Genomic DNA, 19835 nt, shown 5'->3' on the forward strand with positions numbered 1-19835 from the left:
CAAAAATGTAGTATCAAACTACTAACAGGATTATTTTTTGTTTCCCTATGGGGATAATAAAGTACATCAATCAATCAACCAACCAACCAATCAACCAATCAACCACTCCATCAATCCATCAATCAATCAATCAAGATTCAGAACTGTATTGCTGAGCACATATTTGCATAATTATTATATATTAAAAACAGGAATGTATGTTCACTCATATGAAATGTATTGACATGCATGACTTTATTTTTTGTTTATTTATTTTTTGGTTGGGTGATTCGTCCCAATTCCCGTTTCCCTGATTGGCCGAGGCCGATGACGCGGCGTCAGGCGACTGCAATTCCCGGAAGTGGTGTTTCCTGACCCGGGCGGGTGAGGATCGCCTGCGAGTGAATCAGTTGACTTTTCCGGTGCCCTGACGCAGATTATTCTGCAAATCTATTTCCCTCCGTCACGTTTCAAATGTCCAAACGGCCCTGGGATGCTAACGGCGGCTAACGAAAACAGAAGTCGCGCGACAGGTGACGTCACGCAACACGTGCGGGGATGCGGACCGTGCGGAGACAATGTTATTGTTTGGCAGCCTGACACAATATTACTCCTGTCAAACCACAGCAGTAGTGACATCTATGCTTAAAAAAAAAAAAAATACATTAAATGTGCTTAAAGTATTACAATTAAAAGTACTACTTTGGTCTACAATACTTGCAGATGAGTTTTCAATATAATTCTGTTTATATTTACAACATGAGTTGCAGACGTGGTGCCGTAGTAATTTACAAGGCCCTATGAATAAAAGTTATTGCAGTTGATTTTAATTTGCTTTGAAATGTGGTGGAGCAAAAATTAAAAAATAAATTCAACAAACTGATTAGGAAAGTGCAGATAGTTGAAAAGGGTGCTTCAATGCAAAGTGCTCCATGTCCCTCCCCTGGCTGCAGAAAAGCATCATCAATAGCGTAGAAGCGCTGCACACCCTGCAATGATAATAATCTGTGTGTGTGTGTGTGTGTTGGTAACAAGGGTGAGCCCATGAAACTCCCATTACTCTAATCTCTCTGTACTTGAATGTAAAAGTTAAAAAACAAAATGTATATTGAATGCTAATAAATACTTGTAAATACTCGTTTCTGAATTATAAACGTGAGACAAAGGAATGTATACGACATTGACCGACCAAAACATAAGATAAAGACTTCAGTGTTTTGGGTGATTTACATATTATAAATTAAGTTAATTCAAGAAATAAATATTTTGAAAGTGTAATAAATATTGAATTGGTTACATCAACATTCAGCGTGTATAATATTCTTTGTAAACAATTTAATTACTTGTGAATTTCTTAATATTGGAAAAAAGAAATCAATGTTTTTTACATGTTAGGGTAATCTCAAAGAAAGCCTTTTTTTCTCAGCATTATATGTAACTTTGCATCAACGATGGAAGTGTGCAGCTTCTACTTTGATATTATTTCTATTACCTTCCTATTTCTATGATCATAAATACTTTTCGTATGACCTTGAAGACCTGAACAAAATGTGACCATTGTTTTAACTCGTTTTGATGAACCGATTCACTTGTAAACTACCTGTGTGTTCGAGATAAAACATTCTACGGCAATACCGAATTCAAAGGCTCCGATATCCCAACCACCACGCGACACCTTTACGACCACGTCGGAGTTGTCGGCGTTGTATTATCAAGTGATTTATTTTCTAATTGGACCTTTTTAAATTAATCTGAACAGCTTTTGAACAACAAAAGAGAGGTGTTAATTAACCGTGATTGTTACGCAATAACGCGGCACCATTAGAGCCGTATCCAGTAAACTTCCTTCCTGTGGAAAAAGGGTTCTGGCCTATCACAAGTCAGAGGTGAGACTAGAATGGACCGGCACTGCAGCGTAATCAGACAGACGAGCTTCTACGATCCTCTCCAGGAAAATACTTTCCATCCTATAGTGCCAGACCCTTGTTAAACTGAGTAATATTAAAGTCCTAAATATCTCTTTGCATCTGAAAATGATAAATAAATGTTTAAAAAAGGTTCTTGACCGACTGTAACACTTAGTGGTGACAGTATAACCGCTTAATTATTGGGTTTTTAATAAAGCTTTTTTTTCCTCTTGAGTCAAACATTGCTGAAGTATTAAGACATAAAAAACATTTTTTTAAATAAATACATCACCATTCAAAAGGCAATTTGGAATTGAATTACCTGTTAATTTGGCAGGCAGCTCTGAAACACAGGTCACCTCGGTTTTTGGACCGCTTGTCTCACCGATCGAAACTCTATATTGTGTGTTTTTTGAGGATTATCGCTAAAGCTGTCATTGAATCCTGGAAGGAAGCACGGGCCGGGGGGGAACGGGCCCCAGATTTAAATCCATTTCAGTTTCCTCTTTTTGTGTCTAGAAGCAGCGTGCAAAAGGAAGCTTTGACATCAACTCTGATTCTGACAAGTCATCCTCTTGCATAACCGTGGTTGTCAGTAAGTGGATCAGATAAGAGTTAAAAACGGTGGTATTTAAAGAATAACAACCATAATAATCGTCATCATTATTATTTAGTCTTACGGTGTCCTACTTGATTGGAGGTTTGTTTGTTCATGGTTGTTTTGTGGTAGATACTGTGATATCCGTGCTGCATATGCACCTGGATGCACATTCGTCATTTAGTCTAAATGCGCGCACACACACACACACACACACACACACACACACACACACACACACACACACACTTTGCCGTTGTTGTCAAGGTCAACACCGACAACAAGAGCCTTGACTTTCACGCCCAGACAGAATCCGGCTGATTTCATATTCTTGAGACGGTCCGTCGATAACGGACGAGGGCCGCTCGACTCGTGAAGCGCGCAACACAAGTGTTTTCTCCGTCACCTTTTACGCAACCGTGACATTCCTACCGCAGGGGGGCCGGGAAGGCGCGGGGGGGGCCTCCATCCGGCGCCCGCGGTCGCACTGTAATCTGCATAATGACGATGATGAACGACCCATCGGGGGTGGCTCGAGAGAAGAAAAAAAAAAAGCCCCCAAATTCCCCTTCAGACGCGTGTTGATTGTGTTTGTTCGCGGCAGTTATCTTGATGAGGGAGGGATATGGAGGAGGCTGGATGGACACTTGTTTCGCGTTACGGCTAAAATAGCAGACGTCTCCTCCACCCGGGAACAAACAGCAAAGGCGGACAGGAAATCAAGGCGCCCGCGAAAGCTCTCGGGATGCAAATCCGAGGGCACTTCATTTACTCGCCTTTCTCCCTGCAATCTCGTGTCTGAGAGAGCGAAACTAAGTGGTTAATCAGGAGCGAAAAAAAAAAAACCAAACCCCATCCATCTGATGGCCTGGACAGAGCAGACCTGCGGCCAAGGTGTGTGTGCGTGCGTGCGTGTGAACGTCTGTACATGGCCACCTGCACTTCTCTCTGAATTGTGCGTGCTGTCAGAGGTTAAGGAGGGTTGAGAGAGTCACACGGACGCACAGTTTTCTCTCTCCGCTACTTTTCACTGTCGCAAAATTTCCATCCATCCTCGTGCCGACGGCCGCAAGCGATTTATTTTTGTTCGTTCCCAAAGTACCCGGTAATTCAAACTTCGAGGTCTGACCTAAGTATACGTAATGGTCACCGCCAAGGGGAGCCTGATGTGGATCATTTTGGTCTAGAAAGCGAACGATGTCACACTTTTTTTGGTGGGGGGGCCATACTGTATCGGGTCGTATGTGTTGCGACTCCGTCTTGTTTTGACTCCCTGCCCATGGACGCCAAACACTGAACCAATTGGCTTGAAAACTCTGGTGCAATTCCTTTTAAACGGTGCATTGTCCCTGTGAAGAAATAAATCATCAGCGAGCGACGGCGGCGGGAGTCGCGGCGGAAGTTGCCGTTTGATCCCGCCCGGGCCGGGGTCACTTTACTGCCCGGCCGAGCGTCTGATCTCACCCCGCCTCGGCCGACAGGCATCGTTGCCATGGATCGAGGAGGAGGAGGAGGAGGAGGAGGAGAAGTGTGTGTGTGTGTGTGTGTGTGTGTGTGCATGTGTGTGTGCGTGTGTGTGTGTGTGTGTGTGTGTGTGTGTGTGTGTGTGTGTGTGTGATGCACGGCTCCCTACAGTCTGCCAGAGTCACCGTGAGCCGCGATTTGGTCTTGCCACCGCTCCGGGCGTCTCTGTATTTCATATGCTGTGACTCCGAACTTATCGTTATAAAAAAAAAAAGACGCAAGCGCAGGGCTGAAGCCGATGGATTTTTATTCGGCGCGGCATTGCAGTTTTGATCTTGCAACGCAATTTATCATTTCCACTTTTTTATTTTTCTTCAGTGAAATTTGGTGGAACTGGCTGGCGGTCGGAAAAACACGGCATTGACATATCGGGAGATGGAAACCAACCAGACACTTCATGCTTGGGTCTCTTTTTTTTGTTTTGTTTTGTTTGTTTTTTGAGATGAAATTCTTTGAGATAAGACACGAGGCTAAAGTTTTGAGAGAGAGAGAGAGCGCGCCGCTTCCTCCTGTCCCCTTCGTCGTTATCTTGGTCAATTCTCTTTTTTGTCTATTCTGATTGATGCACACGGCCAAGTGAGGGAGTGCGCCACTCTGCAACACACACACACACACACGCACACGCACACACGCGCACTTTCAGGATCCAATTGTATGTGGGTATCTCTCCGTTTGGTTTACCTTTGGGCCTTTGATCATGACAGAACACGGGGTGGTGTTTGATTCCCGGGGTTCTTTGACAGTTGGCGAGCTGCCAAAAGGCCCTGCGATGTCTGAAGCTCATATCAGAGGAGACCGGGGCGTCCAGCTGGGAGAAGATCAGAAGGGACACGCTTTCACGAGAGCCATTGTGATATACACAGTGTACTGCCAGCTCCCGTTACTTTTCCCCTTTTGTTGTCATTTTATTTCCATCCCCCAAATTCCATTTTTTTTTTCCCCCTGATCTTATCTCCGGCGAAGAAAAGTGAAGGGACTGTGAAGTTTTATCCCGAGACACCTTCTACCGTCTATTTCGTTTGGCCGCCCCCCGATCAGGATCCGCCTTTCTCAAATGGCAGCTGTGGTCCGTGCACACACTTAGTGTAATGTCAACAGTGAAAATACCTCGTCTTTTACGATGAGGTCATTTCTCTGCTGTTACATCTGGACTGGGTTGGCTGTTAAGACAGAGGTTTGGTCCAATTCGAATTTTGGCAACATAAAAATCACCTGCAGGATCGATGAATATTATGCTTTTGACTTGATATGTAATTAATATCAACAAGGCATAGATTCAAGATTCAAGATTCAAAAATCTTGAATCTTGAATCTTGAATCTATGCCTTGTTGATATGGATTACATATTGGTGCTTTAGTTAAGGATTAAGACACTTTTTACAGTATGCCTTACAGCCAGTTTATCGGTCCCTGTCTGCAAACAGGGAAAAAAACATCAGTGTACAATTAAAGTGAATATTGTCTCTCTGAGTTTGGACATTTTGGATACGCCGCTGTGTACGGTCAGTGTGACAATATCCCCCTCTAGTGGAAAAACCTAACAGTTGAGCGTGCTCAAGAACAGACGTGTCTATATACACTGAACCCAATGATAGACAACGTACATACAATAACCTCTTGAGTCTTGAATCAAATGTAACCTTAAACATTGAAAAAAAAATAAAATAAATACAAAAACGTATGAAATAAACAGTGAATCATAAAGATGAACTCAAGGATAGAAAAACCTGACATTGAATATATTACTTATTATTATTATTATTATTATTATTATTTATTATTACGTGCATGGAATGATAACGTAGTGTGAATGATGCATATATGTATGAACGTATGTGCAGTACATGTACGCGACGGATAATCTCTCGGATTTGAACTTGAACGCGGTGGCCCGCCCTGATTCATGTAAAACCTGAGCTACAAAAATAAAAAATAAAAAAAAATAAAAAATAAAAACGAAAATAAAATAAAATAAAATAAATAAAATCCAGACATCGCTAATCGATCGACGACGATCTTGCCATCAACCTCCCGAGCTCTGCGCTCGCTCGTCCCCACTTCTGTCTGACCCGCTCCAGCTCCCGGCCCCTGCCTTGACTCTCGTCCGCTGTTTGGGGGCGAAAAAAGGGACGAAACGAAGACAACGATGGCAACGTCTGTCCAGCTCAACACCGGCGCACGCATGCCCACCGTGGGACTCGGGACATGGAAGGTGCGTTCATCTCAACCGGCTTGTTGACGCCGTCGTCGAGTCCCGCTCGCACGGTCGGCGCCGTCCGCCTTGTCTTCGTCGGGACTTGTGCGAAAGTGCCGTACGTTGGCAAAGCGCCGGCCCCCGACCCCGAACGGGCGACACGGTCCGGCGCACGTTGCAACGCGAGCGACCGTGAAGGGCCCCCGAGCATGTCGGCGACGACCCGCTGCGACGCCGCAACGTGTCAGTCGCGCGTAAACGCCCAAAAAAAAAAAGAAGCTTTATAGCCTAAGGTGTCCGGGGGGGGGGGGCGACAAGCCGCTCGGGGCTGCGAGCGGTGGTCGCCAGTTTTAATGTACTTTTGTTTTGTTTTTTCCTTTCCGGGAGTGTTTTCTTTGCCCGGGTGGGCGTTGAAGACCTTAGTCTCAGACATGCTGTGATTTCTGCGTGAAACGTGGGCCAGCGAGGCCCTTTTGAGGCTGTGCTGTGAAAATAAGTGGGACTTGGCTTGGCTTGGCACGCAACCCCACAATCCCCTTTTCCACCAGTCTCCCCCGGGCAAGGTAACGGCGGCGGTGGAAGCAGCCATCTCGGCCGGCTACAGACACATCGATGGGGCCTTTGTTTACCAAAACGAGACGGAGGTGGGTGCGGGAATTGAAGCCATGATCAAGGGTGGTGTTGTCAGGAGAGAGGACCTTTTTGTGGTCAGCAAGGTGAGTGGTGCATGCATATACCATACCAAACTACACTGCAGTACTACTTCTGTTCTAAAGATGATAATTAGGTGTGTAATATTATTGTAGTTTCACCAATTAATCCCTTGTCCTTTCCGTAGCTGTGGTGCACTTTCCACCAGAAGTCTCTGGTGAGAGGGGCCTTTGAGAAGACCCTCAGCGACCTTAAACTCACCTACCTGGATCTCTACTTGGTGCACTGGCCCATGGGTTTCAAGGTGGGGCGGCCCAGCTTCTTGCCGCTGTGATGCACCTTTTCAAACGGCTCTTTCACTTGACGCTGTCGATTTGTGCATTCTTAACTTGTCGTCCGTTTCTATTTATTTTGTCAACCGGAACCCTATGACGTGATGGTTTCCCTGTGAATTGTGCGGAAACAAATGTATCATGATGGAAACGCCGTCGCTTCATTGCAGGCGGGCAGTGATCTCTTTCCCATGGACAGTGATGGTGAAACTATCGGTGACAATACGAGCTTCCTGGAGACGTGGGAGGTGGGTGATTCGATTTGGTGCATTTTGTGGGATAATGTTACGGGCTGTCTCTACTAACAGCCGCCCTTTGAGCTTTAATTTAACCTAATAAAGTGGGATTCCTCTATTTGGGTGCCCAGGCGATGGAGGAGCTGGTGGACGCCGGGTTGGCTAAAGCTATCGGCGTCTCCAACTTCAACAAGGAGCAGCTGGAGGCCCTTCTGAACAAGCCAGGTCTGAAGTACAAGCCTGCCACGAACCAGGTACACCTCGGGGATTGTTTAGCTAAACCGTGTCGCCTTCCAGCAGAAAATTTGCTTTGGTTTGTTTGCGTAGGGTGGGGCGCCCTGGATCGGCGCAACTGTTGCTGCTATAACACTGCCAGGGAGAATTCTAAATTTGTTCTTGAAAGGGGCAAAGAAGCCATAATGCCATTTACTCTTGTTTTCTGGTTTCATTGCATGTGACAGCTCGGGTAGATAAATGCCGGCTGGCTCCTAATGGCTCTCAGAGTTTGCCTCAAGGTTTTCCCAAATTGGATGTTATGACCTTCCTGCTGTTTTTCCAGAAGCATCAATCTCCGTAATTGTTTTTCTGGCATTATTCCCCTCACAGTAGACATTAACTTTGTGCCCCGGGGGGCCACTGTCCCCACACTGAAGAGATGCCCAAATGGTAAAACGAAGAATCTACCGTAAAGTAGTTCATTTGGCTTCAAGTCTGGCAGTGTATAAATTTGGTTCTTTGCCTTGTACCTTTTGGTTTTTAAAATGCGGCCTTTTTGCTCTCAAACAAACACTGGAACGGCGCTGTGACATGATAACCCCAAGACAAATTAATCATGTATTGCCAACAAATATGCTGATGCATAATATGCGTATGTATGCAGCAACTCATTTGAACACTTTAATCCCAAGGAGTGACGGTTGGAATATTTTGACACATTGTTGAGGAAATAGTGTCACATGAGTGTGCTTGTCAGGGTTATTATGTTCATAGGCAGGTCTGGATTTTCTGGTTTAACCTGAATTAATTAATCTGATTGCGACATTGTATCTGAAGCCTAGATCAGATCAACCTAACTTGAAAAAATGATTCCGGACAATTCTGTTTATCTGGCTGTCAAACAAGGTGGAGTGCCACCCGTATCTGACGCAGGAGAAGCTGCTCAACCTCTGCCACTCTCATGGCATCTCACTGACGGCCTACAGCCCCCTGGGCTCCCCAGACCGCCCCTGGTCAGTGTGTGTGTGTGTGTGTGTGTGTGTGTGTGTGTGTGTGTGTGTGTGTGTGTGTGTGTGTGTGTGTGTGTGTGTGTGTGTGTGTGTGTGTGTGTGTGAGTGAACCGTTCACGTGTCAAAGCGTCAATTAGTCAAGTGTTTGTCTTAGTATATATAAGTATTGTGTGTGTATGTATGTGTGTATATATATATATATATATATATATTAAAATATTCTGTCTGGGTGCCATGCCATGCAAACACATGTACGGTGAAAAAAGAAAGAGCTACAGTCGTAGCTGCCCTAAAAGTTGCACTTGCATGAACGCACCACTTCTTTCCTGGAGCGCTGGGGAGGACTCAGAGCAGTGCATTTGCCCAAGGAAGCGATCTGCTATGCAGCAGTAGGAAATTAAATACATCTACAAAAAAAACACAGTGTTTTTATTTGTTTTGTTTGGGAGCGGAGCTCACCACCAGAACAGCGCTGATTCGTTTATTCCCCCGGGCTGTATTTGTTGGTGTAGACCACGCCCCTGGCATTTAATAGAGGCCTGGTTTTATGTGAGGAAGTAGGGTGTACATACTGTGTATCTATTACAGGGCCAAGCCTGAGGATCCTTCACTCCTGGAAGATCCCAACATTAAGGCCATCGCCGAGAAGCACAAGAAGACCTCCGCTCAGGTACATCGACCCCTCTGTCGTGGCCAAAGTTAAAGGATAGGTTCACCATGTTTTAACCCAGGTCTTATGACAATGTTAATTCCCATCATTTCTAAATTCCGCAAACTCACTGAGTGATGCGCTACTGAGAAACTTACCACTCTGCTGCAGCTTCTCACTCTGATTTAATTCAAGTTCAATGGTGCAAACCTTTAAGCCTTGACATTATTTATTTATTTATTTGTTTTCGTAAAGGGGAAACTCCCAATATAGTCAGACAATCAAATTATGTTCCCGGAAAAAAAGAATTGTCCCAAAATGTGCATTTTTATCAGGTTTTGTGCTTTTTCAAGTGCCCTTTCACACATGCAGTCTTTCCCAGTAATGTTCCGGAACCGTTCCTGCACAGCGTCATGTGTGAATGGCAGCAGGGATCGATATTCCGGGAAATCTGTTCCCGGGCAATTTCCCACCTCAACACCTAAGCCCCTTCCACACATAGTACACGGTAAATTACAGGGATAAGCTATCGGACACCACTAGTGCACACATGCAGCAACATTCGGTCAAATTTCCGTCTTGCAACTTTTCACACACGCCGTAATAATGCCGGAATGGATGGGATGGGGCAAGGGACCGCACCCCGCGCGGTGGAGAGGTTATGACGGCGCAGACGGAGTAATTTACCGGGAACTATGTGTGAAAGGTTCTTAAGAGACTAGGAACAGGACGTTGTGTCGCTTCCTGCTGTGGTCAACATCACACTCTGGCTGTACTGCGGCCACTGCAAAAAGTAGTTCTGCATAAAATGGGATATTACTGTTCATCAAAACATGTTTCTAAAATGCACCAGGAAACGTTTGACTGTCGTGTGAGTTTCTCCTCTTTTCGAAAAGTGAAATGCAATGGGGTTGTTTTTTTTTTTTTTTTGTTTTTGTTTTTGTTTGTTTTTAAGGCTGAAACACTTGCATTGTTGGGCCGCATTTAGTCAGAGTGAGAAGCTGCGGCAGAGTGTTGAGTTCCTTCATAGTGAAGTGTTCAGCGAGGTGGAGTTATAGAGATTCAAGAGGTTTATCTGTCACATACATATACGTACGTTCATACATATATGCAGTGACATGTCTTTGCAACGCACCCGGAGATGATGCACAATAGTCACTAAACCGAACATAACAGCTAACCTAATTCCTACCTAGCAACTAACTGATTCCTAAAACATCATGCAGTTAGTGAATAGAATAATATAAAATAAAATAAAACTCAAAAAGGTGATACAGAGTGGAGGTACAAAATAGAAGTGAAGGGAATAAAGTTATTTATATGGGTTAGGCTATTTACAGAGGATGGGAACCAACATTTTAATTCAAGATTCAAGGGGTTAGTGGTCACGTGCATATACGTGCGGTCATACATATATGCAGTGAAATGTCATGACACCCGGTGACAAGGCCAGGGTTGATAAATAGCAAACCTATGTCAGTTAGACACAACTAAACGATTGTCTACAGCTGATGAGTGCATGAAAATATGCCACAATATGCCGCTGGTATAAACATCTGACGTGACTGGACAGGCGCGGCTTTTGAACAGAGTCAAAGAAACTGTGTGTGTGTGTGTGTGTGTGTGTGTGTGTGTGTGTGTGTGTGTGTGTGTGTGTGTGTGTGTGTGTGTGTGTGTGTGTGTGTGTGTGTGTGTGTGTGTGTGTGTGTGTGTGTCCGCGGGTCCGCGCGGGTCCGCACCCAGGGCTCACAGGCCTCTTCACATGTCACTCACTGCTCCCCAGGTCTTGATCCGCTTCCAAATCCAGAGGAATGTGATCGTGATCCCCAAGTCCATCACGCCCCAGCGCATTCAGGAGAATTTCCAGGTATTGCTTTTTTTTTTTCCCCCAACCGGCCGCGCGGCACTCCTACGGCACGTTGCGGTTGACTCACGCCCTCTCCCCGCCCTCACAGGTGTTTGACTTTGAGCTGAGCGACGGCGAAATGAAGACTATACTAGGATTCAACAGGAATTGGAGAGCCTGTCCCATAAAATCGTGAGATTGTTGTCTTATCTTATCAGTTATTATTTTGCAGACTTTGTTTGTGTTCCTTTTCTCTGGCCTTTGGGACTTTTTTTTTAATGCGCAGAAATAATATCTAAACAATCTGAACGTTCAATTTGTGAAATCGTAACTTTTATAATGTGTTTTTTCTTTTCTTTTCTTTTTTGTCTGGTTCATAGGAGCTCAAAGCACAAGGACTACCCATTCAACGCTGAATTCTAGGTTGGAAAATGGAGTGCAGGGAAGGCTGGAGCGTACTGTGTTTACTTTTTCATTCATCTCGCTCCACAGCTGTGTGCGGTTGCATTATTTTAGGTGTTCTGAACAGATGCTTACTAGTAGTTATCTGGTGCTAGCGCTCGCAACAGAAAGGAATACCTTAAACTAGAGGGCACCCAAAATGGTTCTACTACAGATTCAATAATACCACCCACCCAGGGTGTTTGTTACAGCTGTCCGTTCTGTCATCTTGCTGGTGTTGCAATAGATCACGGTTTTCCTTGTTACATTTTTTTATTTTCTCACATGATCACATGGTGGGTTTTTTTTGGGGGGTTTTTTTTCTCCGACTTGTTTCTCATGGTTCATTAACCATTAGTTAGATTACGAGGTCTCCCTGAACCGAATTGGTATGAAATTAACCAATATCGTTTTGAAGCAATCGCCTTTCCCTCCCTTAAAAAAGGGGGATGAATAGAGCCACCCAAGGCAGTGAAGGGAGATAATACATTGTAGTTATGTTTTGTCCGTTTGTCATAGAATGACAAAATATCCCTGTCAAAGTAACATGGAGATTTCTATTTTTTGAGATTCAACAGTTTTTCTATTGAGGATCACACAAATTGCAAATTAGAGCAGACCCTCCAATATAATGCAAAAACAAAAATAAAAAGTTCTAAGTTTGCTTTCTTTGCTGTGTAATTCAGCACAAGTATGCAGTTACGTCTTTGTTTTCTTACTGTGTGCACTGAAGTGGAAACTAATCGAATCCAAGCCCCACTCCAAAAGATTTGAGAGCACTTCCTTTGTGTCGATTCGGAACGTCATGTGCGCTGCGATCATGCGTGACAAAGCTCTTGTGAAATGTACTCTTTCAGTTCCTGTGGTTTTATTTGGGGGTTGTTTTTTTTTGATGCATTAAAAGGTATAGAAATCACTGTCGGTGTCCTCTCCGAAATGCCTCATTTTCTAAACCATTACAATGACCCTCATGTCTCAGCTGTCATAAAGCAGCGCGCAGTTGTAAATACCTGCAAAGGTTTTAAAATGTAGTTTGATCCACAATTTCTATCTAGGTATCGTCGTTGGATGCATTCAGGTTCATTGATTAACTGGTTAAAAGTCACAGGGTTTTGTGTCTTGAGTCGTAGACGGTATGCACAATTCTCACAATACTCTTTATTGCGTTGATATGTGGTAAAACAAACATTTTCAAGTAGTAAATCGCATTATGACGAATGAAGTACAGGAAATGTACAATACGTTAGTGGCAGACATGGCATCAGTCTGAAGACAAAGAAACAGAACGAAGCTTGAAGGTCTACACCGATCAGCCACAACATTAAAAAAAAAAAAACACTGACAGGTGAAGTGAATAACATTGATCATCTGGTTCCAGTGGCACCTGTCAAGAGGTGGGATATATCAGGCAGCAAGCGGACGGTCACTTCTTGAAGTCGATGTGTTTGAAGCAGGAAAAATGGTCAAGCATAAGGATCTGAGCCACTTTGACGAGGACCAAACTGTGGTGGCTAGCAACTGGGTCAGAGCATCTCCAAAACCACAGGTCTTGTGGGTGTTCCTGGTATGCAGTGGTTACTACCTACCAAGAGTGGTCCAAGGAAGGACAACCAGTGAACCGGCGACAGGGTCGTGGGCGCCCATGGGCTCATTGATGCGCATGGGGAGTGAAGTCTAGCCCGTCTGGTTCGATCCGAAGGAAGAGCTACTGTAGCACAAACTGGTGAAAAAGGTAATGCTGCTATGATAGAAAGGTGTCAGAGCACACAGTGCATCACGGCTTGCTGTATACGGGTTAGACAGAAACACCTCAATCCTTTGTATGAATTTCACAATATCGATGAACAGTGTGACACAATATACTGAACTGAGAGACATTTTGCATCGTAAGGCACTTAGTTGGGATGGTATCGGTATTCAGAATTCGGCATTCAACGGGTAGTCTTTGTGCTTTGCCCCCCTGTAGCGGAGAAAGAAAGAAGGAAAAAAAACATTGTAGTCCGAAACAGGAAACGCGTCCTTCGTTATCTTATTCCTTTTTGTTCCCTCACCAGTTCATGGGGAAACCTCTCCAGTTCCTGTTGAAGCTCAAGATGCTGTCCATGTCTTCGTCACTTAATTTGAAGTCAAACACCTTGGGTGGAGAGAGAGAGAGAGAGAGAATATCGACTAAATGAGATTTCATTTTCAAATCCTAATCTGACGATGGCCGTCCACGTCTCCCACATTACCTCAAAGTTCTCCTTTATCCGATGGGGTTTTGCAGACTTGGGAATGACGATCACCTTCCTCTGGATGTGGAACCGGATGAGAACCTGACGGACAAACGCGGCCTCGGTCAAGCTTATTATTGTTGAGGCCCGCGCGCAGGTTTTTACGAGGGGATGACCTGATGACTGTGTGTGTGTACTGTTTTCTCGTCTACCTGAGCTGGGGTCTTCTGGTGCTTGTCGGCTATGGCCTGGACTTTGGGGTCCTCGAGCAGAAAGGGTTCGTCGGGTGTAGCCCTTGAAAGAGACGCAAAAAAAACAACAGACACCTTACTTCCGTAATGCATAAAGTACGTGTGTCAGAGGTGACTTTTAATGGAGATTTTGAGATTGCTGCAACTACCTCTACACACACACGAAATACACAAGCAAAGCTTATCTTTTCGGACTTTGCCCGGAATGGTTGGATTAAGGGATACCAAAGTACCCCCATAGCCCGACCCCAGTCGTACAGTGTGCACAGTACACATGCACAGTACGCTGGGTTGCAACACAGATGGGAAGCTGGATGGGAAGCTTCACTCACTTGAAAGACTTTATTACAGCCTAGACACGTTTTCTGACCCGTAAAGACCTTTTAGTTGTATATTAACCACAATGGTAAGGCATTCGACCATACAACAGTTACCTACATAGAGCTTGGCCTTAGCCTTCTGTCAGGAAAAGGTTAGACAGGATTTTACCATTTACGGTCGCTTTTATCCAAAGCGACTTACAATTATTCAAACACCAATGGACACCGCCATCGGGAGCAATTAGGGGTTAAGTGTCTTACTCAAGGACAGTACAGCACGCTAGCAGGAGGGGCCTGGGATCGAACCAGCAACCTTTAGATTGCTAGACGACCAGCTCTACCTCCTGTAGAAGAAACTGGATCGCTGTGTTGCCTGACTCCGTGTGCTTATTTGACCGTCACCTCTCAGCTGCCTTTTATTTTTAAATGAACCGTCATCCACACCAATTCCCCGACACTGTACGCACTGCAGACCTTACTATTGTGCAAGAGAAACTCCCTTCTTGAAGCTTGTTCCCTTTTGTGTTTTGGAAAGTCTTGGAAGTTTTCCCATTGCCTGTCTCGAGGCTTAGGGCTAGACGTTGCACTTTGAGACGGTATCAAAGGGAAACACAAATAGCCTAAGACTTGATAGACTTGACATTATTTGTTGTGGTCTCTTACCAGGGGCGGTCAGGGGAGCCCAGTGGGCTGTACGCCGTCACTGCGATACCCAGAGACTGGCAGAAGTTGATCAGCTTCTCTTGAGTAAGATATGGGTGGCACTCGATCTGAAGGAATCACAGATACATATATTCATACATACATACAGTACATATACATGCATGTACATGTTTAAGTTGGGTTTTATGAATAAATTCTTACATCTGCGGTGTAGCTGTGTTCCTTGCTAATATAAGGAGCAGCTGAGTCGTACCTGGTTGACTGCTGGCTTGTATTTCAGGCCTGGTTTGTTGAGAACTGCCTCCATCTGGTCCTTATTGAAATTGGAAACACCGATTGCCTTCACCAAGCCAGCATCCACCAATTCCTCCATAGCCTTGCCAAAAATTGGAAAACTATTAATTCTTAATAATGTATTTGAAGAATATTTAAATGTTTTTATGGTTTCTATCTAATAAGATATACTCTTAAATTCTCTTGGTGTGATTACGCCATTGCTCAATGACCGACTCAGTAACTTTACTATAATGCTTTTATACCAACTTGCATTGTTTAATGATACACTTTAATTCATCAACCAGGCATTTGCATCACCTCCCAAGTGTCCAAGAAGTTGCTGTCATCAGGAATGACCAAACCGTCGTCATCAGAAGGAAACAAGTTGTCTCCCGGCTGCGGGGAAACAGCCCAGGGTCATGTCCGAGAAGGTCTACGGTTCAGTGTCCCCAAAAAAGCGCCGTTCCACCCACAAGATGTTCCCGTCGCTCAGTACACTACGGCCATTTTCCATTCGGTTACGGCAGCCACATTTGGCTGTGCCTACCTGGAAGCCCATAGGGAAGTGCATGAGATAGAGATCCAGGTAATCCAGCTTCATGTCACCGAGGGTCTTCTCACAGGCCCCCCTCACCAGAGACGAAACGTGGAAGGTGCACCACAGCTAGAGAGAACAGAGACCCCACAGATCTTGCAATAACTGCAAATAAAAAAAATTCCACTGATGCCAATTTGGACTATTAGTACCCATATTTATTTATTTATACCTGTACATTTATAATAACGATTTGGTGATGACACTTGATATTTTTTTTATTTGGGCCACGTAGCCACATTGTTCCCTGTTAATATTCATAGCATTTTACCTCATCTTCTCTATGTAACTGTATGTAGTTGATTCATACATTTTTGTGGGTATGATAAAGACTGTTTTATCTGTTGTGCCTTTTATGACATAATAGATAAAAGGCCTTTCATGCGCCAAACTATTGGAACAAAGTTGGAGTGTCGAGCAACGTTCTCGATGTGAATCTGGCTGAGGATGAGACGAATGTCCTTTTCATCCTTTGATTGAGAGCTGCAGGCCACAAAGAAAAAGAATAATCAAACGAGTCAAGACCCACCCATGCCAAACGCGACGACAGATTCTGAGGAATTTTCGTTTCATATAACATTTCTTGATGTACTGTACCATGCCTAATTAAAGTAAGTATGTTTATTTATAAAGCGCCTTTCAAAAGCAGAGTTCCAAGGCGCTGTACAATAAAGACATGAAGAAAGAAATCAAAAATAGACAGTTAGACACAGAAATACAGAAAGTAACGATATAAAGACATAAAAAAAATTGTTACCGAAGGGAAAACACACATTAGAAGACAAAGGGCTTGCCATAGAGGTGGGTTTTTAACAGCTTCTTAAAAATCTCCACAGATTCTGCATTTTTTTACTTTAACTGGGGGGAATAGGGTTCCAGAGAGCGGGAGCTGTAACCGCAAAAGCCCTGTCATTTTGGGACATCGAGGACGCCTTGATCTCAGAGATCTCACTGGAGGAGTCATCGGGCAGCATTGGGACATTGAATAAATTCGGAGGGAAAAAAAAGAAAAATCAAAGACTATAGAGCCGTCACTATTACGACTTAATTCTCTGATCACAATCATTTCAGCCGATCGCAGTCATTTTCCAAAATTCAAATGTCAAGGGAATTTCAAGCCAATTTTAGAAATTTGCAACAAACAAAAAGCAAATCATGTGTCATATGTTGGGTCGAGGGAAATTACAGCAACTCCGACTGTCAACCCAAAGTGTTGTTCATTATGTCAATACATGGTGTATTATTACATTTTTAAACTATGACGGTGGCAAAAAATGCACAAAAAACACAAAGAATGAAGCGCAATGATACGTATGACGATTAAATCGCTAACTAAAATGTCATGACCGTGACAGTCACTTCTTGAAGGGTGACACACATGGACAACCGCTTGGCCAGCTTACCAGGCCTTGATAACATCTCAACGTCTGCTTTCAGGCTTTTAGCAACTACCAAGTTGTGCGACTGTTGGCCTCGTCTTTCCCACTTCACAGAAACGGGCAGGTTCCCACTTCATTTTCTACCCACCTTGCTGACGATGAACAGCTCCTCTCTCTTCACCAGCCCTTTGTTGATCATGGTGTGGACTCCGTCCCCCACCTCCTCCTCGTTCTGGTAGACGTAGGCACCGTCGATGTGCCTGTAACCCACGGAGATGGCCGTCTGCACGGCCTCTGTGACCTGTCCTTTTTCCGCCTGGGAGGACATTTTGGGTAAGCGATGTTAGCGCTCTGTTGAAATGCATTTGTTTCATTTCAGCGCCACAATTTTCACGAGTTAAAAAATTATTTTTGAGAAGACAGAAATTCAGGTTTTTACTGATTAACTTGACAATGGATATCAAAAATTCTATTTGACATTGTCCAAATCCATTTTTTATATCGGATAATTATAACTTATCTCCCAACTATTCTGCCATGAAAATTGTAATTATAAATTTCTGATTACACACCAGAACTTGCATTATTCAAATAATTCAGATAATGTACAACCAGACAATCATTATCGCAAATGAATAACGCCCGGCAGAGTGATGTCCAAGGTCTTGTCTTGCTCCTGAAGGGAGCTATTTTGTGATAATGCCTCCACGGTCTTACATAATCGGCCAACTTGGAAAATCAATTACAGAGAATTGATTTGAAATTATTTTATTACTAGTAGCCTAACTTGTGACACACTACAACTTCCTAACTAGTTGCTTGTAAAAAAAAGCGGTGCTGTTTTCTCGTTTGTCCCCCCCTAATATTAATAAGTATATTTTAATTGGCGTATGATCCCATGAAAATAAGAATCGCATTTTCATTCCCTGAGAACGAGCCCCTTATATTGACAAAGGGAGTGGGTACGCTTACACGGAGGCCGCCATGTTGCGCCGCCATGTTTCTACAGTAGCCCAGAACAGACAAACCAAAACCCTGGCTCTAGAGAGGGACTTTTGTGTGTTTGTGTGTGTGTGTGTATGTGTGTGTCCTTCTGATTGTACAGACATTATATACATTTTCTTTGATTGTATATCTTTTTAAAGCGCACCGTGTTGCCCTGGTATGAAATACTCTGTATAAATAAAAGTCTTGTGTCTTGACTTTCGCGCTTTTTGCGGCACCCGAAGGCCCACGTCGCCGCTTTGAGGCCACTAAATTCCACACACTGCGCCTTTAACCAAAATAAATATAAGTCTTTGATTGAAAAGTAAATATAAGTCTTCCATTGAAAAACAAATATAAGTCTTCCGTTGTAAATTATAGTTAAGTCTTCCGCTGTAGTTTCTATCCAGCGTCACTAGATAGCGCCCGCTAGCTAGCTAGCAGGAGCAACAGTGGGCGGAATAGATAAACAACATGCTGAGAGCGTAACTGCTGATAACAATTTGATGAGACATGCTCAGCATCTCGCCATGGGATAAAGGTTTTACAAATCAATGACATATTATAGGGTTGTCCCGTCCCCCCCCCCCCCCCCCCCCCCAAAAAAAAAGATGTTATTACGTGTTTAATTGGAAAGATTTCGATCATGAGAGGTGCGGGTGAAGCGGTTAACCTGTTGCGATTGCCCGTCCCTGCTGTTATGAAACTTCAGGTCAAAAGGAATATGCTGTTATAAAACGTTAGATAAATGCATATAAAAGAACATTAATAAATAGCAGATAATAATAAACACACATATATATATATTATTATTATTATTATTTATATATATTTTTAATATATATTTTTAATTTTTTTTAAATACTTACCCTCCACGTTCCCAAGCCAATAATGGGCATTTCTGCTCCAGTGTTGAGGATAACCGAGTGTGCCATGGTAAAATAATCAAGTTGTTATTATTATTATTATTATTATTATTATACACGGCGTACTATCGCTCCGTGTTGCTCCGCACCGGGCTTCTCCAGGGGGACGTTGTGGAGCAGATCCGCGTTTGATTAGTCACGCCTTGCCTCCTGACACAGGGCCCCGGGCGCACAGGCTCGACCCGTCTCCGAGATCCGCTTCTGGGCGAGTCGCTCGGCGGGGGAAGGAGTCGACCCGTTTCCGCCGCCCCCCTTTCGTTCGACCCGGTGGAGGACTTTCGGGCGACCTGTGCAGCGGGGCGGGCCGGCGGGCGGGGGGGGCCGGACGGGTCGCTCGGCTCCGCGCTGCGTCATCACGGGAATAGTTTGATGGCGTCGCGATTCGTCTGTTCCGGCGCGGAGAACGCCGCCCAACCCACGTCGAGACTCCGCCGCGCTTTGGTTTCGGGATTCGAGGGGTTTATTCGTCGCACACACGCGCGTACCTCCGTGCATACACGCGGCGGGATCCCCGGGACTACGGTGCCACGTTTTGCCTTTCACGGCGTGGGCTTTTACTCCTGGCTTATTCTTTTCAGGTTGCGAGGTCGCTCTTTTGGTCGGAGCGACTCCAGACTCCCGGGTCATTCGCGTCGAGCGACTCGT

General features: G+C 44.4%; 2 protein-coding genes across 2 annotated transcripts; one reads left to right on the forward strand and one right to left on the reverse strand.

Annotated features, from left to right (window-relative positions):
• The first annotated feature begins 6023 nt into the window (after positions 1-6023).
• Positions 6024-12500, forward strand: LOC307246181 (aldo-keto reductase family 1 member B1-like). The gene is made up of 10 exons (XM_080022022.1): positions 6024-6220; positions 6751-6918; positions 7041-7157; positions 7356-7433; positions 7553-7675; positions 8544-8650; positions 9236-9317; positions 11080-11163; positions 11252-11334; positions 11523-12500. The coding sequence occupies exons 1-10, from the start codon at positions 6155-6157 to the stop codon at positions 11563-11565; spliced, it is 951 nt and encodes a 316-aa protein (XP_079878148.1). The 5' UTR covers positions 6024-6154; the 3' UTR covers positions 11566-12500.
• Positions 12501-12727: 227 nt separating this feature from the next.
• On the reverse strand, positions 12728-19471 carry LOC307246729 (aldo-keto reductase family 1 member B1-like). The gene is made up of 10 exons (XM_080022725.1): positions 19134-19471; positions 17429-17596; positions 15854-15970; positions 15625-15702; positions 15284-15406; positions 15031-15137; positions 14009-14090; positions 13815-13898; positions 13635-13717; positions 12728-13543 (listed from the first exon to the last, which is right to left on the reverse strand). The coding sequence occupies exons 1-10, from the start codon at positions 19197-19199 to the stop codon at positions 13501-13503; spliced, it is 951 nt and encodes a 316-aa protein (XP_079878851.1). The 5' UTR covers positions 19200-19471; the 3' UTR covers positions 12728-13500.
• Positions 19472-19835: the final 364 nt, after the last annotated feature.

Source organism: Zeus faber, assembly GCF_960531495.2.
Source record: "Zeus faber genome assembly, chromosome: 21".
Lineage (NCBI taxonomy): Eukaryota > Metazoa > Chordata > Actinopteri > Zeiformes > Zeidae > Zeus > Zeus faber.

Coding starts and splice junctions, on each gene's coding strand:
- LOC307246729 (XM_080022725.1), bottom strand. CDS start 19,199: ATGGCACACTCGGTTATCCTCAACACTGGAGCAGAAATGCCCATTATT. Junction 13,899..14,008: donor ACCAGAAGACCCCAGCTCAG/GTAGACGAGAAA, acceptor TTTGTCCGTCAG/GTTCTCATCCGGTTCCACAT. Junction 13,718..13,814: donor GGATAAAGGAGAACTTTGAG/GTAATGTGGGAG, acceptor TCTCCACCCAAG/GTGTTTGACTTCAAATTAAG.
- LOC307246181 (XM_080022022.1), top strand. CDS start 6,155: ATGGCAACGTCTGTCCAGCTCAACACCGGCGCACGCATGCCCACCGTG. Junction 7,158..7,355: donor ACTGGCCCATGGGTTTCAAG/GTGGGGCGGCCC, acceptor GCTTCATTGCAG/GCGGGCAGTGATCTCTTTCC. Junction 11,335..11,522: donor AGAGCCTGTCCCATAAAATC/GTGAGATTGTTG, acceptor TCTGGTTCATAG/GAGCTCAAAGCACAAGGACT.